General features: G+C 36.8%; 1 protein-coding gene across 1 annotated transcript; it reads right to left on the bottom strand.

Moving 5' to 3' along the window:
- Positions 1 to 8,584: 8,584 nt before the first annotated feature.
- Positions 8,585 to 23,138, bottom strand: LOC124169018 (acetyl-CoA acetyltransferase, mitochondrial). The gene is made up of 9 exons (XM_046547480.1): positions 22,995 to 23,138; positions 22,744 to 22,890; positions 22,524 to 22,638; positions 21,912 to 22,105; positions 20,887 to 21,091; positions 16,566 to 16,651; positions 15,559 to 15,747; positions 10,613 to 10,770; positions 8,585 to 9,086 (listed from the first exon to the last, which is right to left on the bottom strand). The coding sequence occupies exons 1-9, from the start codon at positions 23,025 to 23,027 to the stop codon at positions 8,966 to 8,968; spliced, it is 1,248 nt and encodes a 415-aa protein (XP_046403436.1). The 5' UTR covers positions 23,028 to 23,138; the 3' UTR covers positions 8,585 to 8,965.
- Between the last annotated feature and the right edge of the window lie 1,601 nt (positions 23,139 to 24,739).

The following is a 24,739-nucleotide window of genomic DNA, read 5'->3' on the forward strand; positions in this document are numbered from 1 at the left end:
CATTATTATCTAATTTCCTGTTCACATTCTTCTCTACCATCATCTTTATGATATCAAAATATGGCTGAGCAAAATAATGCATCCAATTCATTATTCCTAGATTTGTATTAAAGCATTTACTTTCTTGCATTTTGCACTTAATATTTTTTATCCCACTTGGCATGTACCAAGGCAATCACCAGACATACTTCAGAAAGCAAATATCAGCCACTGACAAGCTTTTCAATATCAGACAAGCAGCTCAGTCTAAATATGTAGATGGAAAGATGTTCATATCTTATTTATTGATTATATTTAAGCATATAACATGCTCGCCCAATGTTCATGGTGAAACAAAACCCAGTACTGTTCCACAATCATTTTATTATTAGCGGTCAACTAGTTTCGACGTCTACACCGACATTATCAAGACAAGTTAGTCTTGATAATGACGGTATAAACGTCAAAACTAGTTGATAGCTAATGATAAAAAGTTTGTGGAACAGTACTGGGTTTTGTTTCACCATGAACATTTCATCATTCCACGAAGTAATGCCCAAATCAGTTGATTTTATCATCACCCAATACAATGGAAAATTTAGGAAGTGGTTCAGTCCAGGAAAAACTGAACTTCCATTTGATGGATTCTAACGGAAAGGAAGAAAAGATATGTAGTCCAAATTGACACAGAGTTTCTAAGCATTCAAAATTTGAGTTCTCCTTGCACTGAAACCAAGTGCATACAATCATTATTTAAATCAAAAAATATGGATAGAGTGGAATGGATAGGAAATCACGGACTACAAGAGACAGTAAAATTACAAGACACAAGAGAGAAATGATTGTAAGAGTAATAGGTAGGCGATGACACAATACCCAAAATAGAATGAGAGAAAAGATCATTTGCAACACAGGGAAAAAAAAAGAATAACGTAGCATAAATACTACACAACTGAGTAGGTAAGTTGAAAGAATGTCACAAGTTTTTAACCAGAGGGACGAGTTTTTATAACCTTAATAACCAATCACTTAGGTTGTATTTTTAGACAAGGATTTTATAAAAAGAAATAGGAATATTTACTTACAAATATTATTTCATAAACAATGAAGAGATGTTCTTGGTATGTTGGTACGATGTTGGAATAAGGCACAAATACAATGCAATGCAAAACATTTTGTTTTTCTCTCCAAATTTCAATATGTAATAAAATACGAACCACTTGACTCTGGCAATCATGAACAATTGTCTTTGATGTCTTGAACACTCCAAAATCTCAAATAAGGATGACATAAAACTTCAAGCATCAGAATAACCTCCAAAATTCCAAACCACAATCGCATTGTCAGAAATATCTTTCAAAGGAAAAAATTTCACAATGTTTTTGGTGTTGAGGATGTTTACAAACAGTAACTCTCTACATACTTGACTGATTTCTGTCAAGGACCTCAGCGGAGTATCTCACCTCCATTTTTGAGTAAATAACAAGTTATATTTTAGCAGAACTATGTGATAACCCATCAGTAAAACCAAGATTATTCTAAGTCAACTTTGACAACTTGAGATAAAATAGTGAGATCTTTTAACACCACCAAGGTGAATCAAATGTGTGACCTTTGGAAAGCCCCCTATACGTACTATACGAAACATTAAGAGACTATTGTCTAATAATGCAGCATAAAACACTGAGCCCATGAATAGACAATATCTTCATCCAAAATTCTGTAGGAACACCACCATGGAAACATACAACCAGCAGCGGATTCAGAATAAGGACAAAGGCAGGGGGGTCTATGGAGCTCTCCTCTCCTGCATACTTGGGTTTAATACTTGGATTCTTTCTATTTGACTTTTGGTGTGCATTCGGCTGCATGTGCCGCGTCAGTCACATCATACACGCAGCACTGACATAGCTATGTCCAACGGCGTACTATGAGAGACCAAAAGTGATTCATTCTTCGGTCATTATGACTGAATCGGTGTGAAGGAGAAGTACACATTTCAATCCTTATGACCAGAGTGGCAGTGAAAGTGTTACTGATTACTATTTAAAATCAGTAATTTGTATTTGTAATTGATCACTTTTTCACAAAGTAACAGTAATTGAGCCATTTATCTTTCTCAGTACTTTTACCAACACTGATGACGACCATGTATCAAGTTCATCTTGCTCAACAAATTTCAACTCCAAACATATCATGGACTATCTATGTTCAGGAGTAGCAATGCCAACGAAACAGTAAATGAAACAAATAAACATCTCATCTCTTAATACCATTTAAATGAGGATGAAAATTTTGGTCCAACACTTTCAATGCATTTCATTCATTTGAATCAAAAGGACTCTAAAACAATTTCTCCCCGTCTCAAAATACACGAAAATTCAACACAAAAACTTCATGTGCAAAAAATATGATTTTGCAATTCTCTTCAGTAATACATAATTATAAAAGATGTTGAAATAATGAGTGCTTGGTATCCCAAGATGTAAACAAATATTTGTGCCCATAGGTATTAAAAAATAATTTCCCATAAACCAAGCCTGAAAGCTAATTTTGACACAGATGTACCAATATTTTTTTCACTACCATTCACTGACGAGCCATAAGAGCTATTAAATATGTATTTGGTTGAAAGCTTTAATCTCAGTTCAAAATCAATGTTCAAGTATGTTGTGTGATTGAAAAGCAATAACTTCCTACATGATCCCACAAAAATGTAATTTATTTAAACAACTTTTATTTTGATGTTGCACGTCATGAGTAAGTATAAACATTTGTATAAACACACACAAGGTAGCTTTGAAATTTTATGCACATCTACTCCAACAGCCATCTCCAGTACTTGTGGAAAAAATGCATCATAACCATAACGTTAAGTGGCCATTTAAAGGTGACATAAATATGCAAGATTACTTAACTGAACGATTAAAAACATACATCGACTATATCTTGACAAAATATTGTTTTCTGAAGAGAACAATGAAAACTACACACTGTTGAAATAAACACCTAATGCAAACAAAAGCTACCATTTATGCCTCCACAGTAACACAGCATCTTCCATCAAAGGTTTCCACTGACTGGCTGACTGTTTAACCTTCCGTCAGTCGCAATATTTGAACTCCTGAGTTCAGGCGCTATGTGCCTGACAGGCACATACACGAAAAGACATTATTAAATCAAAGCATGGCTCAGAGCTGCAACTTGAAACGTTAATGCACTATTATCAGAGTAGTCTAGCACTTAAACGATGTCTTACGTGCAGTCCGAGGGACATTTTATTTTCAACCTCCGATAGCTCAGCAAAAACACCATACAATATACAGGCGGGTATAGCGCACATTGGACAACTGTGCATCCTCCGAACCACACACTCAATTCATTTCTCATCTTAAGTTCTTAGTTCAAGGTTAGCAGCAATCTCATCAACTACACTGCCTCAATTGATTCTCCCGCCAAGTGTGCACTGCGGAGAGAGAGCCAGAAAACTCGCCAAATGGCTTCAGCATTGACATGTCTTGACCTTTATGCCGATAAAATAGAATTTTTTAATGCACTGAGGCTGGAGTGTGAAATAGTGTGAAACATTACACCCATTCCCATTCAAAACAAAAGAGGAGACATGCTGGCATGCTTCAGGAAGTGTTCCGATCCATGACAATGACCGTCATCTCAGCACTGATCCAGCCCAACAGCTCCTTGAGCTATTTCAATGGGATAATTTCAATCATCCACCGTACAATGTAGTCAAGTAATGACGCACGTACCCCATAGCCTCGACTGCTTTAGATGAAGTGGGAATTGGATAAGGCTCATTTCCTTCCTCAGCATCATGTTCATCACTTCTATATTCGTTTTCTTTCAACTCCTGTTCGTGAATTTCATCGATTCACTTGGTTTGGCAAACAGTGAGATCATCATCACACTCGCAATACTCATTGAAATTCACCTCTCCAGCAATCTGACGCCACTCTTCTAGAGAAAAGGAGTAATTCCTTCTATTGCGTGATCCACTATTTCACAATCTAGGCAATTAAATCCAGCAGCTTTAAAGCAACTGGTGACGTTTTCTTTGGTTACCGAATCCCTTGCATATTTGACAAAGTGCATGGCAGGCATAACATCTATCTTCCCCTCAGCTGATTGAAGGTTTCTCAGCCTTTTTCTGCACAAGCAATTTTCTGTATTTTTGCTTGAAACACCAGATAATGCCTAGGTCAAGGGGCTGAAGGTGACTCACTGTGTTTGCTGGAAAGAATTCCACTAGCATGTTCCTTAGGTAACTGGTATCAATGGGATGAGCAGCACATTGATCGATACAAAGTAAAATCTTTCTATTTTTTCCTCCTAGATCAAACCCACGCAAAAAGGCTTCAAAAATAGAGGTCATCATCCACGCTGAAGGGTTTTATTTATTTATTTCCCATTTCCCTGTAAAGAGCACTTTGCGACCTTTATAACGGGTTTTTCAAAACATCAACAACTTACAACACAAACATCCATGTTAGGGATCACCTGCCCAGGCGGGATTCGAACCCACGACCCACGGACTGGCAGGCGAGGACTTAACCCTACCGCCACCGAGGCCGGTTAGCTGTGTATTGACAGGGGAACGTTCGAATGTTCTTGAAACACCTTGGGTGTTTAGATTTTCCATTTAACAAGGGGCATCAGCTTTTCAGTCCCACTCTCATTGCAGCACAACAAAACTGTTGGCCTCTCTTTGATTAATTTTCCACCGTGGCATTTTTCTCCTTTAAATGTGTGCGTTTGATCTGGTAATAAATTAAAAAATAAACCACTCTCATCAGCATTGTAAATGTTATCGGGGCTGTAACTTTCTAGTAACATTGGCAGCCTTCTATTTTTCCAAGTTTCAACGACATCAAGGTTAACACTGGCTGCCTCACCTCGCACACATCTGTAAACTAATCCACGTCTCTTTTTAAAACCATTGATCCAGCCATTGGAGGCATGGGAATTTTCAATGCCTATTTTCACGGCTAAATGCATTGCCTTTTCTTTAATAAACGAACCATCGAATGGCACATTCGAACTTCACACTTGTTTGCACCATTTAAGAGGAACATCCCATCATGAACGCGCTTTCGCTATTTGTTACACTGACTTTGGATTTTTTCGCTGTTTCTTACAATCGTGCTTAATGTGAATGCAGGAATGTTTAATCTTCGCGCTAATTCCACTCGCTTTACGGGTGGATTTTGGTGTACTTACTAGAGAATTTCAATCTTTTCTAAAGTTGTAACCAACTTCACTATTCGTTTTCCTCCATTTCAATTGTAATTTAACTGCCCTCGCTATGATAACACGTGCTATAGCAACAACTGCCCACTCGCAAAATTTGTGCACTCCAAAGTCAACAGAAGGTGAGGAGCTTGGGGTGGGGAAATTTGGGGCTTCTCATTGGCTGCAGTTTTTCATAGTCAGACATTCCCCAAAAATGGCCGCATTTTATTATTCATCACGTCACAAGAATTGAGAAATTTATTTGGATAAATCACGGTCGTAGAATGAGAGATGTGGAATGAATGTAAGAATGTCAATGGCTGATTATAATTAATTAAATCATCAATTAGGAGGTTTACAACTCTTAAGATACTAGGGAACGAATTGCGGGTTGAGTCACGGCAAGCAATTGATCATACTAACCAGGAAAGCGCAACTTTTGCAAACGTACTAACCAAACACTTTCACCTGTATTTTGTTCGGATCTTACCGGGACCGAGAGAAATCGCCGTACTAAGGAGGAAAAGGTACTTAGGATGAATGTACTCACCAAGTGCCACTGTATTTATCATGAAATTATGCTAGACTATTTTCAATTCTGTTGCATTACTGGTGGCACTTGTCCTCATATGTGCGAAAGCATAGATGCTCAAACCAACCTTCACTTCTTCTTTGATAATGGTCACAAACTCAAATATCTTTTCAAGTGTATTAAAACAGTACTTAAAAATGACACACCTTAAAATCTAAGCATAATAAACAGACACTAACAGTAGTCAGCTCCTTCACATTATTTGATCCAATACATATTAAAAATGGAGATGGGGTTAGGTTCAAATATTCTCTAAAATTCAATCACTTTCTACCAAAGAAACTGATTATAGATTCAGCACGTCATTACTTTCAGTAGGGATGGCTTAGGAATTAACAAATTATAGCTAGTTCTATTGACCCTATGTTGAAGAGAACCTGATTTGATGAAATCATGGATAACAGATCCCATCAAACCTTTGGCTTTTAGATTTGACACACAATTATCTAATTAAAAAATAAACTTCAGGACAACAATACACACACTAGTTGAAAATACATAGTATGTACATCACAAACCTTAGAACAGGTTAATATAAATATGAAACGATGAACTCAATTGTTGAGGCCTTCACTTTGTAGAATTCCATATTTAATGTTTGGAAAGGAAATTGCTTAGCTTTTCTACAAAACACACACTTTATTGCCGACTAGTTTCGGTTACACTGTACCATTATCAAGTCTTGATAATGGTACAGTGTAACCGAAACTAGTCGGCAATAAAGTGTGTGTTTTGTAGAAAAGCTAAGCAATTTCCTTTCCAAACATTAAATATGAAACATTGAGGTAATCTTGACGTTTCATACAGAACTCTCAATCTCCCTTAACCTGATTTCAAGAAGAACTGGATCCAAATAATGTTTGCAGAGAAAATGTCCATCGAGAAAGAGCACTGGTATTTCATACCTGTATAACTTTTTCCATCTCTCATTCCCACTAGCTTCAATGTCCACTTCAACTAACTTAAACCTTCCCTTAAACGGTTCCAGGGAAGCCTTCAATTCATCGCACAAAGGGCATGGGTACTTGGTAAATAGAGTGAGGGTAGGAGGGGATTCTATTACATTGCCATCATTCTTCCCCCTGCCGAAAATTCAGGAAGAGTAGAGAGAAACTGGGATTAGAGTAAGTAAGACAGCAAACTCCAATAAACACACAAAAATGAACCTACAGGTAAAAATAACCTAGATCTTTAATGTCAAAGGAGCCCAATAATAACTCATCATTTTGATAAAAATACTTCTGCTACCTTTGATGCCTACCCAAATATTACCTTTCATCATTTTTTTACGAAGCACTTGCAGGTTAACAAACGGAATTGGTAATAATTAATTAACTATGTTTCACTCGTTATTTTTTAAATCTCATGGATAATTACACACATTTGTTTTCCATGGGCTGAAACATTGTTACATTTATTTCAGGTGCACACACATATGATTCTTATATAAGACAATGATCCCAGATTTTGTTTAGCATACTGCTTGCAACATGTCAAGGCATATTGATAAATTATATTCCAAAACACCAAGTGATTCGAAATGCAGAAAAATTATCAAATGAGATACAAGAAATGCCTTGGCATCAATCGGTAAGGTAAAATTATGGAAGAACTAATGTAATGATGAGGCTCTTCTACAAATCTCAACCCAGAGCAACCACCAATGCAAAGAAATAACATGCACCTCTTTCTGAAAATAATAAATACACCTACAGACAACTAAAACAGAGCATAAACCATGAAGTCTTCAAAATTCATATTTTTCCTGCTATTTCCATTCCTTTTCATGTGAGCTCAATAATTTTTTCTACTTATGGACATCCTCTACCTTGACGTTTAATACGCAGGTAAACAAAACATCAAGTTTCTAAAACTCGGCCTACTTCAATTTATCTGGCAAAAGAATAACTGGGGAGGAGAATTTGGTTCAATATTAAGAGGTACATATCATGAGTTTTAAAGACCATGAAATGATGAAATTCTACATACTCTAAGGAAAAAGGAAGAGCAAAAACTAAATGCCCACATTTCCATTGGATGTATCTCAACAAACTTCTTTAAAAAGTAGAGGTGAATGGACCAGAGTTTTTTGCTTAGTTAATCACTGACATTCAAATTTACCATTGAAATTTGCTTTGAACCTGATGTACTTTCACCATCCAGAACAACATACAAATACTCCCTTTAAGCTACCTCTGGATATAGTTTTCAACGAAAAACTAAAAATTCATCAAATTGAGTAACAAAATCAAGTTTCAAATTTAAAAAATTCGGTCAATGGAAATTATAGCAATACCAACACTTTCAAAAGGACTAAAAATAGATAAATCATGTAAATTAATATGCATGTACTTGGTCTCAAAAAAAATGCATTGCTAAACATTCATTGAAGCATTAAAAACCTCACGCTTCAAGAATATTTAGCCCAAAAAGGTCCCAGAAAAACTTATCACTTCCCAACGTACATATAATTCTGAGCAACCCCAACAATTAATTATTGTTCTAAAAATCTATGTTATAATAAGCATCAAAATTTATACAATTACAGATATTTTAGGCTGTGATATGATTAGTATGGGTCAATACATTTATTAAGCCTCTTTTACCATTTGTACATTTTATATGTAGTTGCCTTAATTATATTCACTTGCAAACCATGAAGTTATACATAATGTTAGAATAGCCAGCAATTGAAGTGAAAAACTGAAGTTCGGATGAATGCCACAAAAAATATATTCAGGAGCATAAAAAAACAAGAAAGAAACATTCAATGGAATATTTTAATTTGCACTGGTTCATCAGGTATATAAAGATGGACGATAAAATTGGTTCAGAGCAAAATAAAAGTATTTGAGCAATATTCTAGACAAAAGTTGCCAACATAATTAGGTATATCATAACATAGGTACGTCATGGCTTCTTTTCTTGTATTTACACTCAACATTTATGATACAATTTGGTTTCTATAAAAATATAATTGACAAGGATAACAATCACATTTCTCCACTTTGAGATAAAATATAAAAATATTTACCAGCAACATGGAATTACATTGGAAATGGTTTGGATGAGAATCTTTTAATCTTTCCAGCTTCCTAATAAAATCTTTCCAGCTTCCTTTCACGAGTCCACTTGAGATTCCATTACTCACAGTTTTTGAATAAGGATTGAGGATGCACCACCACCACCGTTGCAAATGGATGCACAACCATACTGACCAGGCTTCAACGCGTGAACCAGATGCAATGTGATGCGAGCGCCAGACATCCTATGGTGATAATAATAAGCACATGAACATGAGAATTCTGAACAGGAGAACTAGATTCTTTCAAAAAACTCCAAAACTACTGGGCCATTTCAACTCAAATCAGGCAGATAGAGCAAAATCATGACAGGTGACAATCACAGATTTCTCTGAAAGTTACATACATATATGAAAGCAGTATACGTATGATGGATAATGATAACTTTATCTCAGCTCAGAACTGAACCATAAAGTTACCATCCTTTGAACATTGCAAAGTCAGGCCTCATGAGTAAAAAATGAAAAATCAAATAAATTCTGATTACTAAGGAGCCATGGCCCATACAGCAGTGGTCATTGTTTCATTTTGAAGAAAATTCATTTATGCACATTCTGACATAACTTGAAAGTCATTTGAAACAATAATAAACAATTAGGACTTGTTTAAACAATAAAAATTAGTCATTATTGAACAATTTATCACTAAAAAAGGCCACCTTTTATTTTTTTTTAATTTCTCAGAGGGTAGTTTATATGTTCTGACATCAATAGTATTGTCCATGCAGAACATTAAGGTACAAGAGTATGTAGTGTTGTATCTTAAAAAAAGGAAAATAGCATTGTTACTGCCAACACTCAAAGCACAATAAAACAAGATCTACTTGTAGACGCAAAGGTAAAATGTAAATATGTACAGGTAAAAGATCTTGAAATCTGGAAAGTTGTCATTTAACTCTAATGCTTCAAACTCGGGTATATCCAGAGAGGAGAAAAGTTTCGTCATAAAATTATAGCCCTGGATAGCAGATACCAGTAGGACCCGAAATTATTATTGATGTTTAGGCCAAAATCACACCGTTTTTAAATTACAGAAACTTTGAGCCAAGTACTCCGATTGGCCGTGAGTTTTCCCAGTAGCCGGATGCCTTGGATAAATGGCAATCTCCAGCAGGCAAAAGATTTGGAAGGCGAAAGTCATTAGCTGTTTGTAGTAAGTAGATGTAGCTGCATTTTAAAGTCTAATAATGGTGCGTTTTCAACATAAACATCATTGGTAATTTTGATTCCCATTGGCCTCAACTAACCAGGGTTAAAATTTCATGACAAAATTTTTATCCACCCTATATACTTTATTATACCCTATGTATTCATACGAGGATAAGGAAAACAAAGATATATATCAATATCAAGCTGAAATTTCTTTAAACTCTTCCACGCTGGCTTTGCAACTTCCATCCTCTTTAGTTAAATAATTTTGATCCAATATGCTTCTTATAGATAATAAATATTCAGACCTAAAAAAATTATGAAAATCATCTGTAAAAATTAATTCCAAAATTTGAACACCACCATGTCAATCCATGTTCCAGATCGTACGTTCAAATGATCAAATTTAACTAGGCATAAGAGATTGAGGAAATATCATCATTCAACTTACACAACAAGATAATTTCTCCCACACTTTTACTATTTTCTCTGACATTCAATATTTTTCAGAGGAGAGATCACCCTTGGAAAAATTACGAATAAAAAGAGTCGTAATCTCTTACCCAATGGGATGCCCCAAACTCACGGCACCACCATGCACATTGACCTTGTTTGGGTCAACATCCATCATTTTCTGGTTTGCAAGCACCACAACACTGAAAGCCTCATTGATTTCCCAGAGAGCCACATCTTCCTTCTTCACTCCACATCGTTCAAGCAACTGAAATAGGAGTAAGAAAAAAGAATAAATCAATACATAGAGCCAATATCACTTCCACATGGAATAGGAACTTACAAACCCACCTAAATAAAAAAGCAAATGGGAATAGAGATGACACAGTTCATCATCTCCAAACTAAATACAGTGAGTCCTCGTTCTACGTCACCCCGTTTAACGTCATTTCACGATAACGTCACGAAAATTTTGAGACGGTCATTCGTTTATCGCACCTTCGCTTCGCGATAACGCCAGGGCTTTTAAATTTCGCGCGAGAAAAAAATGGGAAGCGGCGGGCGTTGCAGGTTGTTCGTTTTGTGGGCAGTACTACAGTCAGTCTAAACGAAGTGTAAAACGGTGTGTTTATTGTTAATTTCGATTACGGTTTTAGCAAAATTTCTGAAAAATGAATTCTTAGGTAGGTGCGCAAGGTTTTACTTGACATAATGGTTTTCAGGAACCTAAAAAGTGATTTCAAGGAATTTTTCTGTGTAGAACTCTCAGTTTTTGTCGTCACTTTTTTCGCCGTGTTCACAATAATTTTGGTTCCTGTAACTGCGATGATGTTTCAGCGATGATGATACCCAGGCGACGCTTGCCCGGGCGACCACCATAGCGAAGCCGAAAAGCAAATGCGGGAAGATACAAAAATGGAGAAGGATTTACGTCAGTGCTGCTATTGTCGTCGATGAAGACAGGAACTCGTCTTTATGCAATAGTTTAGCATTCCCACCGTAAAAAATGCTCCAGACATGATACGCTAACATTTTTTTCACGCAGAAATTGTGAGGTCTAGGAGCCGATATGCACTTTTTATATTGTTTCTTATTGGATATTATGCTTCGATTAACGTCATTTTGTTTATCGTCACATTTTTCAGGAACCGTAAGTGACGTTAAACGAGGACTAACTGTATATGGAAAACAAAAGTGAGATGAAGAGCATCATCATTAGTCAACAATCCTAAGATTGGTTTGACGCAGCTCTCCATTTCTCTCTCCTATCCGCTAATCTCTTCATAGCTACATATTTATTCTCTATTACATCCTTTATAACCTGTCCGATATAACTCATTCGGGGCCATCCCTTGCCCTTTTTCCCTTCCACTTGTCCTTCAACGATTGTCTTCATCAGACCATCGTGCCTCAAAATGTGGCCAACTAAGTTGTCCCTTCTTCTGCTTAATGTTTCTAGGAGGCTTCTCTTTTCTCCTACTCTCCTTAGCACTTCATGGTTACTCACACGGTCAATCCATTTTATCTTCATCATTCTTTGAAGAGCAAACACAAAAAAAAAGTAATTTTAAGGAATAATAAGTGCATCAGGAAATTTTACACTGTATCAAAATTGACCAAACCCTATTAAACTAATAATTCTCTTAACCAACCTAGTTTTCATACTTTTTTCAATAAATGCCCTCATTGAATTGAGGGCATAGTAAACATTTCCAAGGTTAATAGTGAATTTATTACTTATTTATTCCACTAACTGGCCTAGAGGAGGAGGAAATGAAGCCATAAACTTCCAACACATCTTGTAATACAACTGGTGTGTGGATGAAAGGAGGTCTTAAAAAGACAAGAGGTGCAAACTCTCAACTCAACAGTTTACCATACCTTGAAACTGCTTCTTACTTGATTAATTAGCACATATTATATAATAAAGCTAATTTTGCTCGGAAAAGTGACTTAAAATTTTTTAAAATGTTCTTGCCTATTACGATAACACAGTAAATCCTTGTGAGGAAAAATCAAAAGAAATAATAACTTATGGCAATAGAAAAACAGTAAAACCCTGGAAAATATAAAATCAATGAATTTAAAATTATGACTTTACTGTACTTTCCTGGAGCAATCATTATTATGACATGCCTTTGAGAACATTACCCCTAGGATTGAGCAAACATTTTCTGACATGATTTTTACACATATGTATACAAATTTTCAAAAATTTGTAACTGAGAAGCTTTACTCCAATCATAAGGGAGTGATATTTATTCAAGATACAGTACATTCCCGATTATTTGGGCTAATGATGGTGAGAGACGGCACGAATAATCAGAAAAAACGGGTAACCCAAACTGTCACTTAAATGTCTTGCAATGCTCATAATTTACCTAAAACAAACAATATATTACAGTAAAACCTCTTTACATCATAATGGAGGGGACCAAAATTTGGACAATTTGATGTATGGAGTTTCACTATAGAGAGGTTTCAGTGATAGGCACCATTTTTTCATATCCTTCGGAAATGAAAAGCACTACTATCTTTTAAACCATTATATTTATGTGTTTAAACAAACATGCATGCATTAGTGAACATATACATAATTATTGTTTAATAATTACAGAAAGCTAGCACTATCACATGATTTTTACCATGATTCGAGAGAAAACAATGTGATCTCTCTTAATTCAACAGTCACTTAAAATGATTAGGAGAGTTTGGTACCTTTTATCTTATTTACTATTAGTAGAGGTCCGTGAATTTCGCGAGACGCGATATCGCGAAATAACGCGAAATAACACAAAATAACGCAAAATCGGTCAATTAAAACGAAATTTCGCATTATTTGCGATTTAAGGTGGATTAGCGAAAAAATCACATCTAATGAGTCATAATCCATTGTTTAACGCTGCCGACGTTCATTTGCTCTATCTCATTACGATTCCAAGGTCAATTGGCTCGTTTAGTCTCGCGCATAACGCATCCGCGTAATATCGCGCACTGTAGTGATTTCTCCGCCAGAATTTTCCGTTCAATTTATCACAGCCTCTCTCTTTGATTCCCATGCATCAATCCTGAAATATTTAGAATTAAGCGCTTTCTCACCTGAAGAATTAGATATTGTGAATTAAAAATGTGCGGAAAGAAATTTAACGCGGCTGCGGAAGAGCGGAAATACAAGCTCACGCGCCCGTTACGCGTCAATGCCGAGCAGTGATTCCGGTGACTCACCGCGACGCATTAGACCACATTAGACAGCGTTATTGGATAACATGTTGCAGGAAAACCTTGAGTGTGGGTCTAATGTAACAATTTCGTTGACTTAAACACGGCCGCTGGCTGGGACCGGGCCGCCGTTCACGGCACGGCCCGCAGCGTGGCAGAGAGTCGTCTCGTCTGAAAGCGGCCTGAATTTTAGGGCGTCGTGACGTGAACGGCGGGCGGCGAAAAGTCGTCTCACCAGAAAGCGGCCGCAATGTAGCACTGACTGTATTTGACGCCTTAGGCGGCGTACCGCCGCACAGTGGGCTGAAATCGAAAAAAGCTGGACAAAACCTCAAAATTGATTTTTTTGAGTGCGGAAATTGAAACTTTGCAAAAATGTTGTCAATACATTAGTGCAAATTTTGACGCATGCCGTTTTTCATTGGCAATTTTTTTAAACAAATTACTTGGCCTCAAAGTGGAACAAATTTTGCAAAAATTGCCCTCATTGAATTTTTATCAAAATTCAGCATGTTAAAACTAATGCCACACCTTCTGTAGTTATTCAATAGAAACAAAAATTTACAATATTATTATGTGGTTTATTATTGTTAATTCTTGGCAACTTTCATAACTCATTTGTATTATTTGTGGTGGATACGATACAAAATGGCGGACCCTGTTTTTCGTCGAAATTTTTTGTTCTTGTAGGATTATAAAAAAAGGATCACTGAGTTACCTCGAGATATTTACGTTGAATTACATTAAACGTTTTAGAAAGTTCATCCAAAAAAATTAACTACGACCATTAGCATCAAGCAAAATAAAAATCGATGTTTTGAACCGCGCGCAGTCCGCGCGTATAAGTTGAACCATTTCTTTCATTTAATTTTGTCAGAAATTTTGTACAGTTAAAATTGTGTTAAAGGTTATGTAAAATGCTTAATAAAAGTATAAGTATACATGAAACATGTAGCATAAAATAATAAAACGCCCATAAACATGGGAAAATTGTTGCATTAAAATAACACCGCCAAGATTTTCTATAACACCGAAATCACATGGTTTTAAAACGAATTTTAGCAAAAAATAAAACCACTTTCACGGACCTCTAACTATTAGGTATGCTCCCATACGGAACAAAATGGCCACAACTAATGATTAACGTGAAAATTACAGCATATTAAAGGGTGTATAAGAAAAAATTAGGGTGAAGCATTTATCGCTGAAAATGTCATTCCATGCATGTAATCGCAGCTGCATTAATGGTCTCTAGTTGTCTTGGTACTATTTGCGGAGGTAGTCAAGCTGTCTCGGGGGTATCTCCTTGGTATGATAAGTGGAGGTTTTACCAGAGAAAGAGGTTCACTACAAAGAGGTTTGCCTATAAATTTACATGTAAATCTGGTGGGACCGTAGGGGTGGTATGAAGTATGGAGGTTTATGATGTAAAGAGGTACACTACATAGAGGTTTTACTGTATTATAAATGCAGTTATTCTGTTATTTTGGAATGCTTCCCAGACTCAATGAGAGCTTTCTTTGCCGGTTCGCAATCTTTATAGCAGAGCGTGGTCACGCACTCCAAGGCTTGGAAAATAGAAACACGGTGCTCCCATGAATGCAGCTAGCGTGCGATCGCTTCCATTTTACGAAGGGGATCCTAACGGAAATAATAAGCCCGGTGTATCCTAGCATTAATGCAGTAATTCCAATGATTTTGCGTCCGATTTTTTAAAAATAAAGATCGCGGAAAAATTGAGCAAGAGCGAAAATTATGCACGGATAATCCGCAACACGGATATACCGCAGCCGGATAATCGGGTGTCTGCTGTAAATGTAAATAAAAGAATAATCACCTTGGGCACAGCAAAAGCAGGAGCAATTGGGAAGTCAATTGGGTCTGTGGCAGCATCTTGGAATCCAACAACACGAGCCAGGGGCTTCACGCCAAGCCTTTCGGCAGCAGACGCAGTGGCAAGAACACAAACTGCAGCACCATCATTCAACGTGGATGCATTACCAGCCGTAACAGTGCCACCCTCTTTCTGAAATGGAATTCAGTCTTTGAAATTATCAAAATCACAACAAAAAAAAAACCACTCCAAAAATGAAAAGCACAAAGCTTAATGAAGGCCTCCTGGACTTTAAACTAGATAGGAATTTTGACTGCTTCCAATGTTTCTGTTATCAATTCATAACCAATTGTATATACAAATGAATAAAAAGTCACCAGACTCTGTTGAAATAACGGCGTTTTTACTGTCTGGGACCTAGAGTCCATTACAAGCATTGATTTAAGAACAAAAATAGCAACAGCAATAAAAAATAAATTTACACTCCAATATTTTGCTACATAAATGAAATGAGGAAGTTAATGAGTGCCTCACAATTGCATAACCACTTAAATTTTCTTCTAAATCATTGAAAATATGAAGGAAGCCCTTACTTTCTCAGGTAAACCATTCCAGAGTTTGAATGAGTAAATAATGAAAGAGAGTTCAAATATTTAAGAATGATATATGTTTGGAAATAGAAAATCACTGTGATTCAAAGTAATCTTTAAGCTACTTTATCATTGCAGGTAAAGTTATCACACAAACAGAGAATTTTATACATTATAATACCATGAACATGAATTCAGCTTTTGAAGTATATAATTGACATTCATCCTTTTAAGCCAATTTATTTATGTGCAAACAAAGCATAACATTTTAACTTCTAATACGGCTTTGGAAGAAATTAAAATATTTACTTAGTGGGTAGCCCAAGATGCCTTCACACACAAAATTTGCCAAGAGAGCATAGAGTCTTACTTCATTCACTTTATGGTTTTACCTTCCAAAAATACTATGCTTCTACTTACCTGGAACACAGTGGAAAGCTTCCCAAATTTATTGAAGTCCACTCTCTTATATTCCTCATCTTCATTCACAACAACATCTGGTTTACCTGCAATCACCAAAAAGAGCAAGATACAAATTCAGAATTTCGAAAGAAGATGCAAGTCTAGGCTACATTCGGAGATTATACGTAACACCATTTTAACCAGTGCACAACTCTTAAAAAGGTTGTCATTAGCAAATAACACGTTCGCTTATTCTAAATATACTTCCATTTGGTCTGTGCTCCACCATAAAATGCATTTACATAGAAATTTTTGTATTATGTTCATTAAATGACTAGCATTAATTTGAATAACTGTACCTTTTCTCATCACAAACATAATCTGGTTGTTCTAAGTATTGGAAGGATTTTGCTCAACATATTAGCTAAATTGAACTTATATTGAGTCCACATTTCATATGGCTATGAGCACTCATTAATTTCAAAGCATTTATACTATTCATGGTTTTCATTGATTTTCTGACTCCATTTGGTTCATCTTGTATCAGTGGTTAATGTGACTCATTGTCGTCACTAGGTTCACCACTACCATCAATTTGTATGAGTGATTTATTGATTGAACTATTCCATTAATTGATTCCCCTATATAAATATATATAATAAGTCGTAAACTTGCACCTGTTTTGAAATTCAGTCTCCCAGTGCAATTTAAGCTGATAATATTCAAGCCAATGAAATGACTGAATGGAAAAGAATTACACAAAGAAATGATCACTTAAGGGTTAGACAGCAATAAATTTATGAATATGTTTCAAACGGTGATATTGTGGTTAAATATGTATCCACTGGTAGAAATGTTGCCGACATGTTAACCAAAGCAATAGCTGTTCCTCAGTTTAGGCTCGTGAAGCATGGGAAGTACTTAAGACCTATAATGTAATTTTTCTTGGCTTTAACGATAATAGAAGAGCTAGCAACAATAATTAAGTCAGATGACATGCCCATTAAAGATTATTTATCTAAAATTCATCAGTTGTTTTCAAAATAAAATCGAGGGGGCATCATATTACCAGAAAAATTAAGAAGCATAAAAATTATTAAGGGTGCAGGAGAGAATTTGGGAGGACAGTGTGACTGTATTCAGAAGAGAGGAGCATTTAGGAAAATAGATTTTCAAAAATCTTAGGTAGAATTTTTATCACCACTTAGGTTAAATTGCTTTTCATCCATAGGGAAAATTGAAAAATGTTCAGAATTGATCATTTCATTAAAGTCTATCCACATACTACCAACAAAAAAAAGGGCCCCGGGCCACCCACATCCTAGATCCGACCCTGATTGGTGTAATTTAAGAGCCAAAGTTGTAACAGTAAAGTAATTACTATCATGAAATAGGGTAGTTTCCTTCATCAAAGAAAACGAAAGGCAATGATTGCGATTCTTTACCCACCATTAGTGTATTCATAATACACAAATTATTTGGTTTTAGAATTCCCAGTTTATACGGATGTTAATGATCAATCAACCTCATTTGAAAATGGTCAGATTGGCGGTCATGCAATGCCACTCCACCTGATGTAACAGGGACCTAGATTCTACACGAGTAGATAGGAGTTTTACATGGTCTGAGATAACCAATGCATGCATGAGGCATAGATCTCAGGAAAACATCTCTTAATAATCACCTATTAAAATTGCCTAAGGTCAGAAAGTTTCCTTCGATTGATAGGGTATTAATTAATCTTATTTAAGCCAAGTGCTACGTGCTAGCAGGGTACTCAGCTACCTGCTAGCAGCCTGCATCGTAGCGGCGCTCATAGCCTCACACCAAGGTGGCCTCACACAGCAGCAGCCAGATGTCACACGGGCTTTTCCCAGCATTCATACTTCGCCACCACTTTTTTCCGTGCTTGAAAATTTTCACTTTTCATTTAATCGCAAAAAATAGATATCGTCATTTAAAAACCTTAAAGTTTGAAACATGTACTCCAGGAGTAACAATTTTTTGATTTAGGCAATAAAAAAATAATAGGCTACCACCCTAATTCAATGTGCTTGAAAAATATGCCATTTTTACCCCTTGACCAAGAATAAGTATACTGGACTCATGATTTTTTTCTCATGATCTCTGCCAATACATTAATGATTACTTTAAACTGAACCATCAGTCTGTATTTACATAGCCTTTCCCTGTGAATTATGACATTGAAAAATGGTGCAAGCGAGATATTTTTGTAAACTTTATTTTTTTGCAGCTGAATTACTGCATGCAGTGAATATTTAATGATAATCGTGGGACCATTATGGACTACTTAGCTCTAGAAAAAATATCATGACATTTCATCACACAGGAATGGAGTTAAGGATGAAAATAAAAATCATCATGCGTTGCATGAAGCGACACTTCAGGGGTCACGCCCAAATTTCATTTGCTCACAATTGGCCCATAACCAATTGGTAATTGGAGGCTAAAATTGTACACAATCTCTAGCCATACCAGAATGTATGCCCATGGGAAGTTTCATGAATAATCCGAGTTAGTGGGTTTCATCATCATCATTAGTCAACAATCCTAAGATTGGTTTGACGCAGCTCTCCATTTCTCTCTCCTATCCGCTAATCTCTTCATAGCTACACATTTATTCTCTTTTACATCCTTTATAACCTGTCCGATATAACTCATTCGAGGCCGTCCCTTGCCCTTTTTCCCTTCCACTTGTCCTTCAACGATTGTCTTCATCAGACCATCGTGCCTCAAAATGTGGCCAACTAAGTTGTCCCTTCTTCTGCTTAAGGTTTTTAGGAGGCTTCTCTTTTCTCCTACTCTCCTTAGCACTTCCTGGTTACTCACACGGTCAATCCATTTTATCTTCATCATTCTTCGGTAGCACTACATTTCAAATGCTTCCACTCTTGACTTCTCTGCTGCTGCCAACGTCCAAGCCTCGCTTCCATATAGTGGGTTTCATTTGGTCAAAATATTGGTTGATTTGACATGGAAAGACCCAGTATCAAAAATGCTATCTAAGCAATCATTTACATGAAAAAATTAACTTTAATATCCTGAATCCAGACCTTTTCCCCACGAATGGAGGCTCAAAAAAGAATTTAAAATAGCTGTCAATTATCATAAGGGAGAGAATCATGGTATTCATTTAACCCCTTCCACTTTGACTAATTTTCTGAATATCGTGCTCCTATTCTCTATTTATTTTTTCTGCGGTTCTCTTTTAAATGATAGGTGACAAAATGATATTTTCTTATCATCGCAGAACCGTGAAATAAAATGTGATTATTAAACACAGCTACCGCTACTCCAATAAAATCATTTTTGTCCTTCCAATGCATAATATTTAATGAAATATGAATTATTATTGCATGCTGTGAATGTTTTAACATTGTTAAGCTTTCAAAATAATTACAGTGAAACCTCGATTTTACATTTCCCCACTATACATTTTCCCTGATTTTGCACAGTTTTTATCAGGTCCCAAACCATACTGCCTTTAAACAATGATACTCTATTCTCCAATATCCTCAATTTTGCACTTTTTGTAAGTGGTCCATTCAAAAGTGTAAAATAGAGGTTTCACTGTATATATTGTTCCTCAAAATAGTGCTAAAATTATGTAAATCCGATGATGAGATACACTCGTCATTGAGCGTTTTGGCATCGAAAGTTCATGATGAGCTAGACTCGTCAGTACATCACAAGGGGTTACCTTTCCAAGCATTCTTTCTACAGATAAAGAATCTGATTTCCCTGTGCTTTTTCCACAAAAATTTCAAGTAGAAAGTAAATACAGTGTAACCTCGATCAAACGAGACCCCAGAGTGCTCAAATAAACACTCGCTATAGCAAATTGTCACTATACCAGAGGAGGAAATAATAGCCAATATACCTATTGTGAACAGTTATACGGGAGTGGGTATACTGCCGACTGCTTTCTACCACCCGAGGAACAAAAGACCAAGCATTCGCGAATGTTAATGCCACAATATTTTCACCAAAATGAACTAATTATTTATCAAACAACAGTTTACTACATGAATTTCAGACTGTGCACTCCTATTAATTTCATTTCTAATAGATCGTAAGAAATAACTGAGATTAGGGACTCTGAGTGACGGTTTTCCAGCAATGGAAACTCTCGCTATGGCGACTGCCAACACCAAAAGGGCCTCATAAAAACGAATTCTTTTACATGCTTATTATAGAGTCAATTGACGGTGCCTCTGCTATCTCCCATTATGGCGGAGGTCTCGCAATAGCCCGTACTCGCTTTAATGAGGTTCCACTGTATTAAAAAGCGATTTTCCTAGTATCACTAACTTCACACCTTTTCTCTGTGGGATCTTCACTTCCACAAGCTCAGACTTAAAAGCTCCATCAGCATAAGCCTGAGCACTCCTCTTATAGCTGTTCATGGCAAACTCATCTTGATCAGCACGCGATATTCCCAGCTTCTTGGCAGTATTTTCAGCACAGTTGCCCATGTGTATTTTGTTATACACATCAGTCAATCCATCAAAAACTATGCCATCCTATGAAAATCAAGAAAACAATGATTTAAATTCATTATATTCCCAATCATTTGGACACATCAGGACCATAACACTTTCCCAATTGAGTGGCTGCCCCATTTATCCAAAGCAATCCATAAATATGAATGTGTGGAGGTTAAAATGTAGCAAAGAATATTTCAGCACTAAAACCCATTATTTTTCTGATATGCATCACTGAAACTATAATTAAGAAATAGAACACTAAAATTATAAACATTTTATGGAAATTTCTGCAGTAGATTAAATATTGAACAATTCCCTTGGACACCACGTTTTGGGTCATGTGTGTATATCTTCACAGCAGTGTTACATGAGGCACGTAACTGCACAAACTGATGCGTGTACAAAGGTGCAGTCAAAATTACAACGTGCTTAGCAGTGTATCACAAGAACGTACACAAGAATGAAAGAATTGTTATTAATAATAAACCAGGGGACAGTACCATAAGTTTAATGATTTTATCCAGGGTATATTGAGGAATAAGGTCAAGCAGTAATAGCAATAGCAGAAATGCAGTGAAATATCACCAAGACAGCACTACTCCTTACTGAATGGCCAGGACGACTACATAACTCGTCAACTTTGTCACTCTCACGCAGCAACACATATTGTGTTCAACCACAATCTTCATCTCTTAGCTGTACCTCTGGAGTTTTTCCCAACCACTACATAGGTACTGCCCCTGACGTTTCTTTAATTTCCCTGATTGGTATGCAGCCGTAATAACTCCCACAAACACCAGAAAATCACAATTTTAGGTAACATTTCGGCCTTACAGTCATTCAACAATCAACTCACCAACAAGTTAACTCCACCATAGCTCGTGGCACCCCGCTTCATGTAGAAAGGGACATTAGACATGGATTCCATTCCTCCAGCAATCATGACATCCACCTGTCCACACATAAGGTTCTGTGCAGCCAGCATGATTGCTTTCATGCCAGATGCACAGACCTTGTTCACAGTTGTGCAAGGAACAGTATTAGGTAGTCCTGAAAAAGATACGTTATTACTCTACTGAATCGATTAAGCTTCACTCCCGAATATTAAAGTAGAATACACTATATCCACAGCGCAGCGTGAAATAGTTCATTAAACTTGATGGTTAAACAGAAAATTGTTGATGTATTGGAAAAAATAATCATGTCATTCAATCAGATAGACCGTTGTGGCTTGTTTAAGGTTTGAACTACACTCACTGCTGATTCACTTAGGTATCAAAGATTATGATAATAATACTATTAAGACTTAGGCTATTCATACTACCGCGTATATAATGATTAGAATTGTGATATCGTCACTATTCCTAACAATATCATCGAAACGCTTTTTCAATGCCTTTCTAAAAACATTCACCGAAGATTTTCCAAAAAGAAAGTTATGCCGAAGAATAACTAAGTAGGTACTTACCAGCAAAGAGCGTAGCTTGCCTGGCTGGTGCCTGCCCCAGAGCTGCTTGGCAAACATTGCCCATGTAGACCTCTTTCACTTCTTCCTTAGGAATTCCAGCCCTCTCTATCGCAGCCTGAAACGAAATAACGGGATTAGATGACCTTATTTCCCAATTATAACTAATGCATTGGAGAGAAAAGGCGGACAAGACATTTAAGTAACATACAAGCCAGCTTACCTGAATTGTGACTGCACCTAATTTTGTTGCCGGAAGAGATGACAGGGAACTACAAAATGATCCCATAGGCGTGCGTACCGCCGAGAGAATAACCACATCATTTCCAGACGGTTTTGAAGCATATGAGCGTCTGTTTCTTAACAAAATCTAGAAGCAAAGAATTTAATTAATGCGAGACCTTGAAGTCGAAACTCGTACGAGTTTAACGTATGCACGGAATACTTAATGGTTTCTAATAAAATGCAACTTACTAATTTCCTAAACGAGGGCCTAATTGAAGCCATGTCGACGAGTGATGCAAATTACGTGCCTGTAACCCTTGGCCGATGATTTACCTTTGATGACTTGTCTCGCCGAAATACCGTAACCTCGACTGACCAGCGAAGAGGGGGGAGAGGGCGACCAATGGCGACGTTGCCAAATGATATGGCCGACTCCGCAATCGCCTTCGTAAATAATTCCAAATGTTTGCTTAAAATCACTCATCGTCTCTTTGACATCTAAATTTACTTGCCTTGCAGATAGGATTATTGCTTCATACGTTTTGGCAATCAATAGGAGTATCACCGGCACCACGTTGACTTAACTTCTAAGGCGGGAATACAGTTGGATTTAAATTTTGGGCAAACCAAAAATTCAAACCCTGTTAATAAAGCCCAAATAGTAATGTGAAAGCACAAAGTTCTTCTTTTTAATGTTAACCTGAAATTCCATCAAGTAAGCCTAAAGTTTTATATAGAAGGATAATACGATTGTATTTTGAGTAAAATGTACATCTTGGGTATCTAAATAACAATTATATTTATTACCCTCAGTCACAATTCAAACATTCCTTTTTCCTTTCCATTTTTATCCTCTAGGATGTGTACTGCGTTTGCAATGAGTATCAGAGTTGAAAGGGTAGTGGATTGCTTCCAAATTTTAATCTGATCGGAGAGTAATTATTGGTTAATCGCGATTATAACGTTATTGTATATGATCGTTAGTATGATACCACCAAGCATCCACCACAAGCTCACCCAAAGGGATTCATGGCCTCCCAAAAATAAGTCAATTCCATCAAAGAAATCTATAATTTGCCAAATACAATTATCATGACAAATTGAAAAAAATGAATGAAATTAGTACAAAGTTTTTCTATCTTCATGTTTTGTTTGATGCAATCTTTTAATGGGCAATTCCTTTTCTGGATTATCAGGAATGAACAACTGTGACAAGTAATGGGACAATAGTAATCGGAATAGCGTCCAGCGTGGGCTCCTCCTCATCTTCAGTTGCAGGGACCTCCACTACATCGGCCACGGCAACCCTGTCTGAAAAAGGGAGGTTGCAATATGGTAGTTTTACTAAATGTGATTGCAGTGCTTTAATATTTCCCGTCAATGACCAGGGCAACCCTGGCGAAAATGAAGGAGGCTGAAAACGCTGCTGGAGTGCGTTTACAAGTGTTCTTTTAGTGTTTACATGCGTGCTTTGGTGTTTTCATAGTGTTTGTTGATGTTCTTCCACGTTTATCTGTGTTTCTCTCTCTGTTATTGCACATTCGTAAACGCTGTTCTGACAACCCAGTTAAGATATGCTCAGAGAACAACGTACGAAGGTTGTACCAAAAGTAAGGTTCCCAATGAGCTACAATGTTGAGCAAAGGTGCTAGGCTAAATCCCACAACATTGCCGTGCGCAGTGGTTCCCCTACTCTCGAGCCCGCCAGTCCGCGATTCACGCACTGTGTCGCTCATTTTAGCAACCGTCAACAATGAAAGTGATGATCCCCGTTACCGCCAAGTAAGAGGATCGATCAGTAATCCGATTTCTCCTTGCAAGGAAGTTACTGCCATTGGAGATTCATCAGCAAACTGACTGAACTTTATGGTGAAGAGTGGATGCCCGTTCACCACATCCGCAAATGTTGCAATTCCCAGACAGCACAACCATTTGTATACAAATGGTAAATCTTTTGTACCCTTATAAATTGTACCGATTTTTGTAATACAACA

Source organism: Ischnura elegans, chromosome 12 (genome assembly GCF_921293095.1).
Source record: "Ischnura elegans chromosome 12, ioIscEleg1.1, whole genome shotgun sequence".
In the NCBI taxonomy this organism is placed as follows: domain Eukaryota; kingdom Metazoa; phylum Arthropoda; class Insecta; order Odonata; family Coenagrionidae; genus Ischnura; species Ischnura elegans.